The 13,073-nt window shown below is 43.9% G+C and overlaps 1 protein-coding gene across 5 annotated transcripts in view; it reads right to left on the reverse strand.

Moving 5' to 3' along the window:
• Window positions 1-430: 430 nt before the first annotated feature.
• Window positions 431-13,073, reverse strand: part of NUP98 (nucleoporin 98kDa) — a 111,359-nt gene continuing 98,716 nt past the window's right edge. For all 5 annotated transcript variants that reach the window (XM_014540462.1, XM_005867135.2, XM_014540463.1 and 2 more), the window contains 6 exons: window positions 12,732-12,874; window positions 8,881-9,102; window positions 4,159-4,400; window positions 3,502-3,656; window positions 2,031-2,142; window positions 431-1,689 (listed from right to left, as the gene is read on the reverse strand). In XM_014540462.1, coding sequence (XP_014395948.1) covers window positions 1,457-1,689; window positions 2,031-2,142; window positions 3,502-3,656; window positions 4,159-4,400; window positions 8,881-9,102; window positions 12,732-12,874 — 1,107 coding nt within the window. In that variant the 3' untranslated portion in view covers window positions 431-1,456. The remainder of the gene's footprint in view (window positions 1,690-2,030; window positions 2,143-3,501; window positions 3,657-4,158; window positions 4,401-8,880; window positions 9,103-12,731; window positions 12,875-13,073) is intronic.

Raw genomic sequence — 13,073 nt, forward strand, 5'->3', positions numbered from 1 at the left:
AAGTGTGACCCAAGGTTTAAAAACAAATACCCGCCCCCCTCACCCCCCAAAGCAGAGCAGGGAGGCTTTGACTGTTAAGTATATGACACTGGCCAATTTGAGACCCCTCCCCTATCCTCCACTAGGAATCCAGGCACATAAATATACTATGTACAGCAGTCAGGATTAATCATTAATCTCACCTCCTCACCCTTAAACTTGCCCTTATAAATCTAGTTTTTTTTAATCTAGTCTGTATTCCAGTTTAGGACCAAACTGTCCTCTCTTTAACCAATGGCCAGTCTCCCTTTAGCTTGCAAATCAAATAAGACTACCATAAAGCTCCTTGAAGCAAGAAGGCTCAAAAACACAAAGGGAAAGCCAAAACCATGAATGCTATAAACATTTCATTTTATTTTTTTAAGAAAGTAGCTTCAGAAAAAGAGGAAAATAATCTAGATCATTTATTTATATATATATATTTTTAATAAAAACCTTTACATAATCTTCATGCATAAAGATCCAGGAGTAGCCATGTTGTCTGTCCCAAGCTGTTACCTGGGGGTCCCATAGCTGGCAGGAGTGTAGTGAAGGCCCCCTGCCTGCCCCTGAAGTCTGCCTCAGTGATGGTTTTACCTTCTGGGGCTGTAGATGGAGGGTGAGAAATGCTTTGGGCTACAATGGGAAGGACAGGAAGGGCTCCCAACCTGCCAGGTTTTATACAAACTCCCAGGCAAATCCAGACAGGAGGCCTAGCAAGATGACTGAAAACCAGGGACCAAATGAGTCCTGGGAGCTTTCCAGAAACATGGGATCTGTGACCAAGGGCTCCTGCATGGTAGCAGGGAAGGTTTGGTGTTTACAAAACATTCAAGGCAGGAACAAACTAGCCCTGAAGATCCACCCCTCCATGGCAGGCACTCACAGGAAGACCCTGTTCTGCTTCCTAACTCAGTACAACTCTCTCTTGGCTCTACAACGCAATGTTAATTCATCAACCTACTTAAAAGAGAGATTCTCCTTCCTTCTGTGGATTGGTCATCTGTTAAGGAAGGATACATTTGTCCCACTCCTAAAGAGTCCTAGTGTGAAAGGGCTGGGTTCGGAGTAGGGTAGCAGGTTGGCATGGAGGGTCACAAGACCCAGAATGACTGAGGGTGGAAAAGAATTCCCTGGTTCTTTGAGGGGATTCTGCCAAAGGTGCCTTACTGACTGTTTTTAGAAAAGGAAAAAAATGAATGATTTTGAGGATGATAAAAAGAGACTTGGCTTCTTTTTTGGGTTCCAAAAGCCCTTATTCCATGTTCTGCATTAAGGAAGCCCTGAACAATTGGAGTACACTGCTTGGGGTAGCAGGATGGGAGAATGGATTCTGCAGCCAACTCAGAGAATGACAAACAGTGCTGATCAACTCAATGCAGGGGACCTCTGTGTGGTGAGTGTGAATGAGCATGTGAGTGTGGGAGGAGCCCGGGGCTCAATGGCTCCCAACAGTCAGTTCTTGAAGAGTCAGTTCTCGAAGGTAGGACTGTGTGAGGCTGCGCAGTTCCTCCAGGGCATAGTCCTCAGGCATGGGGAGCCGGCCAATGTGGGGAGCCAAAAGGCGCAAAGGGACCCGCTGAAGATCTGGCGTAGAGTCAGAGGTTGCATCAGGGGCATGCTGAAGGCTCAGTACCACCCGCAAAAGGTTGGCTAGACGTTTGGCCATGTCTGGAGAGAAAAAGTGGAGTGAGCACAAAGGATGGAAGGTGGGGAAGGGGGCACAGGGTGTATGTGTGTGTAATAATCATAAAGACAGGAGGCATGCAAGCAGAAAGTAGGGAGAGGCTAGAGCAGGGGTCCTCAAACTTTTTAAACAGGGGGCCAGTTCACTGTCCCTCAGACCGTTGGAGGGCCGGACTATAGTTTAAAAAAAAACTATGAACAAATTCCTATGCACACTGCATATATCTTATTTTGAAGTAAAACAACAAAACAGGAACAAATACAATATTTGTATTTGCATGTGGCCCGCGGGCCGTAGTTTGAGGACCCCTGGGCTAGAGGCTTACCTGACTGAGCCAGGCGATCCTTGGCATTGTAACACTGGATCTGCTCTATCCGGTTGCACAGCGAGGTCACTTTGGTTTGTAACTGCTCCAGCTCATAACCTGAGCACTCCACCTGTAAAACAGCAGATAAACCATTAGGAGCTCCATCACCACAATCTTATCCACAGCCTGACTGCAAAACTCTGAAACAACAGTGAGGTGAGGGAGGGGGACCCAAGAAGCTGGCCGGCAGGGCCATGTCACCACCATCCTGCCTGCTTGCTGAGAACAAGGCATGGTGTTAGCAGGAAAGTAATACAGTGTAGAGTCTTGGATTGGGCTCCAGAACTTGATTCCCCCCCGCCCCCCAACTTTATGTTTTATTATCTTAGAGAGGGAGTGGGGAGGGAGGATGAGAGAAGGAGCCAGGGAGAGGGAAAAAGAAAAAAAAAGAGACAGACAGACAGACAGACATTGATCAGTTGCTTCTTGTATGCACACTGACTGGGGATCGAACCTGCAATCTAGGTATGTGCCTGACCAGGAATCAATCCCAAAACCTTCTGGTGTACTGGAAAATGCTCCAACCAGCTAAGCCACACTGGCCAGCGCCAGAACTTGATACCTAACCTTTATACTCTATTGCCTTTGACCTTAAAAGAATGATCTTCCCAAAAGGAGCTCATGGCAACCTAAAGAGACCATAACTATAATATTGTCAGGTATGCTAGCAGACAAATGCACCAAATATTTTGGTAGTAAAAAAAAAGAGAGAGAGAGAGAGTGTGTGTGCAAGTTAACTCTTCCCAGGGGAAAAAAGAGAGAAGTAGAGCTTACAATAATCTAGATTTTAAAGGATGAATATGAGTGTGGAGTTAAAGAGTGGAAGAAAACAAGGTTTGCTAGAAATATCATGAGTAATTTAGTGTGCGGAGAGCAGGTTGGTAAGGCTGGAATCTGGGTTAGAAGTGGTAGGAGTTAAGGCAAGAGTGAAAGAAGGTAAAAGCCTCTACAGGGGCTTGAATACTATGTTTAGTAGTTTGGTCTCTATACTGTAAACAGTGGGGATCTATCCCTATGATTTCCAAGATTGATCCAAGACATTTTAATGAAGACTGAATAACTGTAATGCTTGCCATTTAAAACATACCAAATGATGTGTGAATTATCCTCACCAAATCTCTGACTTTCTGTAGCTCTCACCCCGAGCTTATTCAAAGTAGGGCTGGACAAGAGTAGGAGACTGACTACAGAGAAACTGCAGAAAGTCTATTGTACACACTACTTGGTAATAAACACAAGAAAGTTTTTTAAATTTTGATACAGCTGTCAAGTCAAAACAGCTGCATCAATTGCCTCATCAAAATGCCCTTCTGTATCAACAGTGCTACCTCTGGTGCCAATGAGTTTTCAAGTCCCTGCTCAGACCTATGAGGTCTCTTTAAGGGCCAGGGAAAAGGAAAACCAGGCAGTGGTTAAGGAACTCAGGTACCTGCTGTATTTGGTGGACCATTTCAAGGACCCGAAGATAGTCCAGGTAAACAAGGCCAGATGTTTCCCAGTCCTGGATTAGGCCACTGCGCTCTGGAGGTGCCAGGTCTTCCAAGAACCCCTTCAGGTAGTCATAGTTCTCATTAATGATGGCATCTGAAAAACAAAATATTGAGCACTATGTCTGCACAGGTACATGGTTCTCAAAAATACCCAGAGGAAGAACATGGCAGAAAGCCAAGACAAGAAGGAAGAGGAAACAATGTTGGGTCAGACTTGAGAATATCAAGTAGTTATTTGAAATTCTCTAAAAAAAAAAAAGGTGAAGAATTTCTGGCTTCAGTTTTCCAAACAGATTATTTCTGGTGTTGCTGAATAAAATTCCCTATATAAACAAAGCTTAACATAATTAGAACATATCAAGAATATTCCTGGCAAATGATAATGTAACAGTATTGCTGTCTACCCAGCTCTGCCCCTCTAGCCCCTCATTTTGGCCAAGCCTCGCCTACATGGAGAGCTTTCACACGGTGTGGTCTGATTCACGTCTGCCATGTCCCATACTATGAGCATCTCTGGTCTGATTCGTCATGGAGTTCAGAGGGTGGAATAATTTGGGGAATTCCAGGAGACGCAGACCCTAGAGGGAAGCACTCACCAGAAGCCAAGTGCCGGATGATGAGTCTGTGGCAGTGGTTCCAGTGACCAGCTTTAAATAAATAGAGGGCCTCCAAGTGCCTGTCGGATTCCATGTGTGCTCGCACTGCTTTGGCCTCATGAATCCACTCAGCAGGCACACAAAGCTTCTGGGTCAAGAAGGTCTCCTTAGCCCAAGATTCAGGGGTCTCCAATAGTTGGCAGTGCCGGGTAAGCAGCTCTCGAACAGCCCTCTCACGCAGGCTGTAGGAAGAGATAAGCTGGAATAAATCTCATCCTCACTGATGGAGAAGGCTGCCTCAGACAGCTCAAACTGGGACAGTCTCTCAAACTTCAGGTCTTGATCCTTAGTGGATCACCTCAAACTTCACTAAAAACAAAAACGAACAAACCCAAAAGCCAACATGTCAGCATTTACTTTATTTTTTAAATTAATCCTCACCCAAGGATATTTTTCCATTGATTTTTAGAGAGAGTGGAAGGGAGGGGGAGAAGCAAAAGAGAGAAACATCAATGTGAAAGAGAAACATCCATTGGTTGCCCTTCGCACACCCTGACTAGGGCCAGGGATTAAGCCTACAACCAAGGTACATGCTCTTGATTGGAAATGAACCCAGGACCCTTCAGTTGCAGACCAACATTCTATCCATTGTGCTAAACTGGCTAGAGCCGCATTTATCTACACTAATAAAAGAGAAACATGGTAATTGGCGTACGACCGCTACCCTTTTCATTGGCTAATCAGTGAGTATATGCAAATTAACTGTCAGCCAAGATGGCGGTCGGCAGCCAGGCACTGAAGCGAGCAGGGAGCTTGCTTGCTGCAGACCCTGAAGGGTGTGTGACCAGCTGCAAACAGCCATCATCCCCTCATCCAGGCTGGCCAGGCACCCCAGTGGGGACCCCCACCCTGAAGGGTGTGTGAGCAGCTGCAAACAGCCATCATCCCCTCATCCAGGCTGGCCAGGCACCCCAGTGGGGACCCCCACCCTGAAGGGTGTGTGAGCAGCTGCAAACAGCCATCATCCCCTCATCCAGGCTGGCCAGGCACCCCAGTGGGGACCCCCACCCTGAAGGGTGTGTGAGCAGCTGCAAACAGCCATCATCCCCTCATCCAGGCTGGCCAGGCACCCCAGTGGGGACCCCCACCCTGAAGGGTGTGTGACCAGCTGCAAACAGCCATCATCCCCTCATCCAGGCTGGCCAGGCACCCCAGTGGGGACCCCCACCCTGATCCAGGACACCCTTCAGGGCAAACCAGCCGGCCCCCAGGCCTCTATCCTATATAGTAAAAGGGTAACATGCCTCCCAGCACTGGGATCAGCGGAGCAGCGAGGCTCCCGGCACCGGGATCAGCGTGACAGGGGGCAGCGCCCAAACCCCCTGATCGCCCTGCAGCTCTGTGTGTGACAGGGGGCGGGGCCACAACCTCTCTATCCGCCCGGCTCTGTTCGTGACAGGGGAAGGCGCCCCAACCCCCTGATCAGCCCTGCTCTGTGCGTGACAAGGGGTGGCGCCGCAACCTCCCCATCGACCCTGCCTTGAGTGTGACAGGGGGCGGTGCCCCAACCCCCCAATCGGCCCTACCCTGAGCGTGACTGAGGGTGGCATTGCAACCTCCCGATCCGCCCTGCTCTGTGCATGACGGGGCGGCGCCCCAACTCCCCAATCGGCCCTGCTCTGAGCCTGACCAGGGGCTGCACTTAGGGATTGGGCCTGCCCTCTGCCACCCAGGAGCAGGCCTAAGCCAGCAGGTCGTTATCTCCCAAGGGGTCCCAGACTGCGAGAGGGCACAGGCCGGGCTGGGGGACCCCCCTACCCCCCTCCGAGTGCACAAATTTTTGTGCATTGGGCCTCTAGTTTTTTAAATAAAATAGAATAGAAAGTATCTAAGCACACTGTATTTTCATGGTCAAAAAAGTCTGAAACTAATACTCTGGGGAAGGTTGCCACTGCCTAGGAAGGCTTTCCCTACTTAGGATTGCTCCTTTATTTCCTTTCTAGTAATAGATCAGGACGGGGATAGGGAATTCTACACTCCACAGAGCAGTCCTCTGCAGTTCATTTCTAACCTTCTCCCTTTGGTCACCCACATGGTCAGTACAAGTAAGCAAAGTTGTTCTAAGTCTCTTCCTGGTTCTTTTTTATTTCCTTGTTCTTCTTTCTCAAAGCCATCAGCCTTCCTAATTCATTTTCTCCTTCACCTCTAGATTTAGGCTAAACTCACTATTTGTTTCTCTTAAGGTCCCCTGAGGAGAGTCCTTTTCTGCCTGGGCAAAGTGACCAGCCATTTAAGTTTCAATCCAAAATTATTCTCATCTTAGATTCTTCTCTGAACTCCCAGGTTTTTCAAGAATTCCCAATCTCACAACTGCCTCCCACTCCCCCACCCCCAGCAAACAGGATCTGCTTCCCCAGAGCCAACTCTGAATTATTAGTTGTCAAATCAGCCTGCCTTCTACCATGTGAAACTGCCCATATCCTATAACAAAAGGCTAATATGCAAATTGTCCCCTTGGGAGTACCACTGCTTGCTATGACGTGCGCTGACCATCAGGGGGCAGTGCGGAATGACGGAAGGCCCCGGCCAGCAGCTAGGGGAAGGAAGGCCCCGATCGGCCCTGATCACCAGCCAGGCCTAGGGACCCTACCCATGCATGAATTTCGTGCACCAGTCCTCTAGTGTCTAAATAAACTCACAGGGAAAGTCTGGGGTCATTTTGCTTCCTGGGAAGGGAAGAGGAAAGCAAAACTCCTTAAAAGGAAGGCTGCACTAAATGCTTTATACTTTTACTCCTTTAATCTCTTGGTCACCTTTGAATGGGGATTAATATTATGATTTTACAGATTAAAACTGAGGCTTGGAGAGTACTTTACCCTAGGTCAAAGTGAGTATATGGTGGATCCAGAATTCAGGCAAGTCTGACAACAACAAAACTAACTTCTTCCCATACCACATGACATTACAGATAGCACAGCACAATGATTAAAAGCACAGACTCTGGATGTTTTGAGTTGGAAGCCTCCCTCTGCCATTTACTGGATATGTGACTCTGAGCAATGGTTATTTAATCTCACTGTGCCTTGGATTGCTCATCTGTAAAATAAATAAGGGTGTCTATCTCATAGGTTTATTATGAGCATTAAATAAGTTAATATTTGTAAAGTACAACAGGGTATAAACATAGTAAAAGGAATATAAAACAAAATACTATATAAATGCTTGTTTTGTTATTATTGTACTGCCATGCTGCCACCATTAACAAAACCCCTCCAAAAGTCACAGCATGAAGGAAAGGGAACCAAAGCATTATGAATCTAAGCAGGTTATACTGGTAAATGCAGTACTATCCAACTTGAGGGTTGGGAGTGGGTGGATGGCAAAGGAAAGCCAGGGAGGGAGAAAGCCAGTAGAAAAAAGCAGGGGCCCTTCCTTCCTCCCTACTAACCCACTGCATCACACCCACTGAGGCAGCTCCGTCAACACTATTTCTGTATATAGTAGTCCCCTCCCTTATCTGAGGGAGACACTTCCAAGACCCCAGTGGATGGCAGCAGTGATGGTTAGTACTGAACCCTATATATAAAAACATAGGTATGTATTTCCTATACATACATCCCTAAGATAAAGTTTAACTTATAAATTAGGCACAGTAAGAGATTAACAATAACTAATTATAAAAGCGAACAATTATAACAATAATCTATATATATAAAAGCCCAGTGACTGGAATGGCAGAACAACCAGAATGACCAGTGGCTATGACGTGCACTGCGGCAGCCAACCAGTCTGATCCAGGCCCTGATCACCCCCCTGCCCCTGCCTCTGATCGGCCCCAACCCATGCACGAATTTGTGCACCGGACCTCTAGTACTATAATAAAAGTTATGTGAATGTGATCTCACTCTTTCTCAAAATATCTTACTGTACTGTACTCACCTTTTTACTTAAAGGAAGCACTTTATGGCTTCTCTGTGGCATACCCAAATTGCCACCATTACTACTCTTGTGCTTTGGGACCATTAGTAAGTAAAATACGGGTTACTTGAACACACCCACTGCGATACTGAGACAGTTGATCTGATAATCAAGATAGCTACTAAGTGACTAATAGGTGGGTAGCATATACAGCATGAATATGCTGGACAGTGCAAGATTTCATCATGCTAATCAGAATGGTGTACAATTTAAAACTTATGAATTATTTATTTCTGGGATTTTCCATTTAGTATTTTTGTACTCCAATTGACTGCAGTTAACCGAAACCTTGGAAAATAAAACTGCAGATAAAGGAGGTACGACTGTAATTCTAAACACGCCACTCAAGTGCATCTCTGCCGAAGGTAATGGGGTTTCCCCATCCAGGCATATCCTTTCCTTTCCACTTACTCATTTTATATTCCAATTTTCTCAAGTTCTCTGAACCTTTCTAGAGATTCTTTGCAGTTCCCAGAGATCTCTTCTCCCTTCTCAGACTTCTGAGAGGTCTTATAATAAATAATAAAATTTGAGCTCAACCAAAGACAGTTTCATTTCTAATCTGTTCACATGAAAACAGACACTCTGGGCTGTGGGTTGAAAGGTCTTAAGGTTTATCACAAGGCTGGCCCCGAAATACATTCTAAACACTTACTTGCTGAATTCAACACTAAGAGACTAACTCCTTTGGCACTGCCCTGCAGTGTAACATGCACCCAGTGGGTTTGATGGCTTCTCACTCACCTTGAGTTGTCTATGTGCAGGAGGACAAAGATGGCCCATTCCCAGAGCCCCTCACTTTCCAGTTGGCCAGCATAACTGGCCTGCAGCACACCCTCACACTGCTCTGAGAGATGGGTGTAGTTAAGAGCCCGCAGCATCTCCCACAAATGCCAGCTTAGGCGATAGTCCAATGGATCTGCTGTTATGCTTCGAGGCTCCAGCAGCTGGTTGAGATCATAATGTCTGAAAAGGAGGAAGTGCTAAGAGTTAACATGTCCAGCCAGCAGACCATCTGCAACGAATGTCAACTGGTTTTGACTCAGAAGACAACAAAGGCAGGCACCTGAGAGCAGAAGCATTTATGCCTCATAGTCTCCTTCTGACACTGTTGCATCTAGGTTCAGCCAGATTATAAATCCCACCAAAAAAAAAGACACACACCTTCTCTTCTGTGGTTATATGATCTAACAGGTTTGCTGGTATTTGTTTGACCTATATATTCTACCATCTTCATATAGGGAGTCTCCACAGCTCTAACCCTTCAATTCATTCATTATAGTGTCAATCACTTTTCTTAACCATTTAAAAAACATATACCTTAGTACCTTTCAAATTGTTCTATCTGAAGCTCTTGAAGTGCTAATTCTCCTATTTGTTTAAACAGCTAACTAATCTTCATGAATAGTAAGCTGTAGTCTGTATGTAGACTTGGATATGGCTTATAATTTTTACCTTTGATTTTGTCTACAGTGGGTATTAGTCTTTATATAGAAACCCAGATGCCCTGGGTTTTAAAAGTGTCCCTACACTGACATTTACTTTTCTTCCGCTGGGGAACCAGTTTACGTGTTAAGTTACTACCTTGGAATTCCCAGATCATAAAAACTGTATAAACTAAGATTCCATGCCTGCAAGTTTTAAGGATCTGGAGCTTAGATTACCAAGCAATAACTTTTCCCTTTCACCTAAAACCCCAGACATTTTATAAGTTCCTAACACCTCCCTAAATAATGAGTTCTTCTTAACCAGTGCTATCAAAATGAAGTTCGTGTGAAAATGAAAATGTTCTATAACCTGTCTTGATCAATATGATAGTCAACAGCCACATGTAGCTATTAAACACTTAAATAAGGCTAGGGTGAATAAGTAATTATATTTTAAAAATTTAACTCACAATTCACATATACTGGACAGGGCAATTCTAGATTATTTTTAAGGGACAGGATGTGAATTTTATGTAAGGGTTTTTGTCATAGCAAGTCTACCTTTGATGAGAGTAAGGTTTCTATCTCATTCTGGCTTTTGTCTATTTCTGACACCTTCAGATACCTCTCTCTTATAAAAAACTGACATACAATAAACTGCATATTTAGCACATATTTAAACTGTACAATTTTCCTAAGTTTTAACATATCTATACACGTGTGAAACTACCACCAAGGTCAAGATAACAAATATACACATCACTGCCAAAATTTTCCTTTTGCCCCTCTGTAATCCTTCTCTTCTATGCCTCCCTATAACTACCATTCTCAGGCAGCCACTGTTCTCCTTTCGATCATTATAGATCAGTTTGCATTTTTCAGAATTTAAAATAAGCTGAAATAAATAGTAGGTACACTTTATGAGGTGTTTTTATTTTTCCCCTCTTCTTTTTCAGAACTAAATAAAATTGTCTTCTGATTCATTCACTATGTTGTATCAAAAGTTCATTCTTTTTAAAATATATATATATATTTTATTAATTTTTTACAGAGAGGAAGGAAGAGGGATAGAGAGCTAGAAACATCGATGAGAGAGAAACATTGATCAGCTGCCTCCTGCACACTCCCTACTGGGGATGTGCCCGCAACCAGGTACATGCCCTTGACCAGAATCGAACCTGGGACCTTTGAGTCCACAGGCTGATGCTCTATCCACTGAGCTAAACCGGTTAGGGCAAGTTCATTCTTTTTTACTGCTGAACAATATTCTATTGTACAGATGCACCAAATTTGTTTATTCATGCACCTATTGATGAAAATTTTGATTGTTTCCAGTTTTGGACCATTATAAATAAAGCTGCTATCATCAGCACTTGGCATATGCTTTCATTCCTCTTGGGTAAATACCTAGGAGTTGAATGGCTGAACCATATGTCTGTAGGTGTAATGTTTAGCTTTTTAAGCTGCCAAACTGTTTTCCAAAGTGCCAATATTATTTTTTATTTTTCACCAGCCATGTATGGAAATTCCAATTGCTCCACATCCATGACAACAATTGGTACAGGGTTCTTTAATCCTTAGCCATGCTTAGGTGGGTAGTGGTATCCCATGATGGCTTTAATTTGCATGTCCCTGTTGTCTATTGATGCTTAACATCTTCTCATGGCTTGATATCCAGATCTTTGGTGAAACATCTGCTTAAATATTTTGCCCAATTTTTAAATTGGGTTGTGTGTTTTCTTATTATCGAGTTCTGAGAGCTCTTTATTATGTTCTGGATACAAGTTCTTTACCAGATATATGAATTGCAAATATGTTCTCCCAATTTGCCTTTTCATTCCTTAACAGGCTTCCAATGAGCAATTGTTTTAAGTTTGACATTAAGTTTATGATCCATTTTGAACTAGATGAATAATAGAGGTAACCAATGAAACCAAAAATTGAGGTAGACTAATCAAGAAAAATGAGAGAAGACCCAAATTACTAATATCAGGAAAGAAAAAGACATAGTTACAGATCCTACAAACATTTAAACAGGATAATAAAGCCCTAACTGGTTTGGCTCAGTGGCTAGAGCGTCAGCCTGCAGACTAAAAGGTCCCAGGTTTGATTCCGGTCAAGGGCATGTACCTTGGTTGCGGGCACATCCCCAGTAGGGGGTGTGCAGGAGGCAGCTGATCGATGTTTCTCTCTCATTGATGTTTCTAACTCTCTATCCCTCTCCCTTCTTTGTAAAAAGTCAATAAAATATATTTTAAAAAATAAAAAATTTAATAAAATGAAAAGGATAATAAAGCCCTAGCTGGTTTGGGTCAGTGGATAGAGCGTCGGTCTGCGGACCGAAGGGTCCCAGGTTCGATTCCAAGGGCATGTACCTCGGTTGCAGGCTCCTGCCCTGCCTGAGCCCTGGTCAGTGCTCATGCAGGAGACAACCAGGCAACCAGTTTCTCTCACATCGGTATTTTGGTATTTCTCTCTGTCTTTCCCTCTCTCTTCCATTCTCTCTCTCTCTCTCTCTCTCTCTCAAAAAAAAAAAAAAAAAAAAAAGGGGAAAATATCCTCGGGTGAGGATTAAAAAAAGAAAAAGGATTAACAATGAAATGTTATCATTTTATGCCAATAAATTCAGTGACTTTGAATTAGACAAATTCATTAGAAGAAACAAATGATCAAAACTAACTCAAGAATAGAAAACCTCAACAGCTCTATATCTATTTTTTATTTGTTACTCAAGGATATGCTTTTGTTGATTTGAGATAGAGAGAATCAAAGATCAGTTGCCTCCTACAAGTGCCCCAACCAGGGATCAAACCCCCAACCTTGGTATGTACCCTGATCGGGAATCAAACATGCAACCTTTCAGTGCAGGAGACAATGCTCCAAACGAGCCACCTGGCTAGGGCAGCCCTATATCTATTTTTAAAATTGATTTTATAGTTGTGATGATAGTTGTGTTAAAATGTCAAACCACATACTTTAGTATATGCCAAGTGTATCTCATTAAAGTTGATTAAAATAAATTTTAGATTTCTAAGTCCAGTTCCAAGGATCTTTATACTCAACTACTATAAGTTATATTTTGGTGGTTTATGACCAAAATATAATGGCAGTTTGGTCATGTATGAAAGGGAAAGGACTCCCAAGAGCTCATGTGTAACTTTGATTTACCTGTCACTGTAGAGTTTTAGAAGGTGAAAGCAGACGTCTTGAAGTGGTCTCCGTGAGTCTTGTTCCTCCTCTCCCACATAGCCAGAGCCCTCCAGGTATGAAGGAAGTGGAGAGCAGGCATACCTGTCACTCTCAGAGGTATTCTGAAGATAAGAATTTGATAAAACAATACCTCAGCTGCTAGTGTGTTTCAAAGATGCCGTCATGTCTCAATAACTCAAGACACGCATATGAAGAATGATGTGACACCCTCTAAAGCAGCAGTTCTCAACCTGTGGGTCGAGACCCCTTTGGCGGTTGAACGACCCTTTCACAGGGGTCGCCTAAGACGATCCTGCACAT

This window comes from Myotis brandtii, unplaced genomic scaffold, assembly GCF_000412655.1.
Source record: "Myotis brandtii unplaced genomic scaffold, ASM41265v1 scaffold244, whole genome shotgun sequence".
NCBI classification, from domain to species: domain Eukaryota; kingdom Metazoa; phylum Chordata; class Mammalia; order Chiroptera; family Vespertilionidae; genus Myotis; species Myotis brandtii.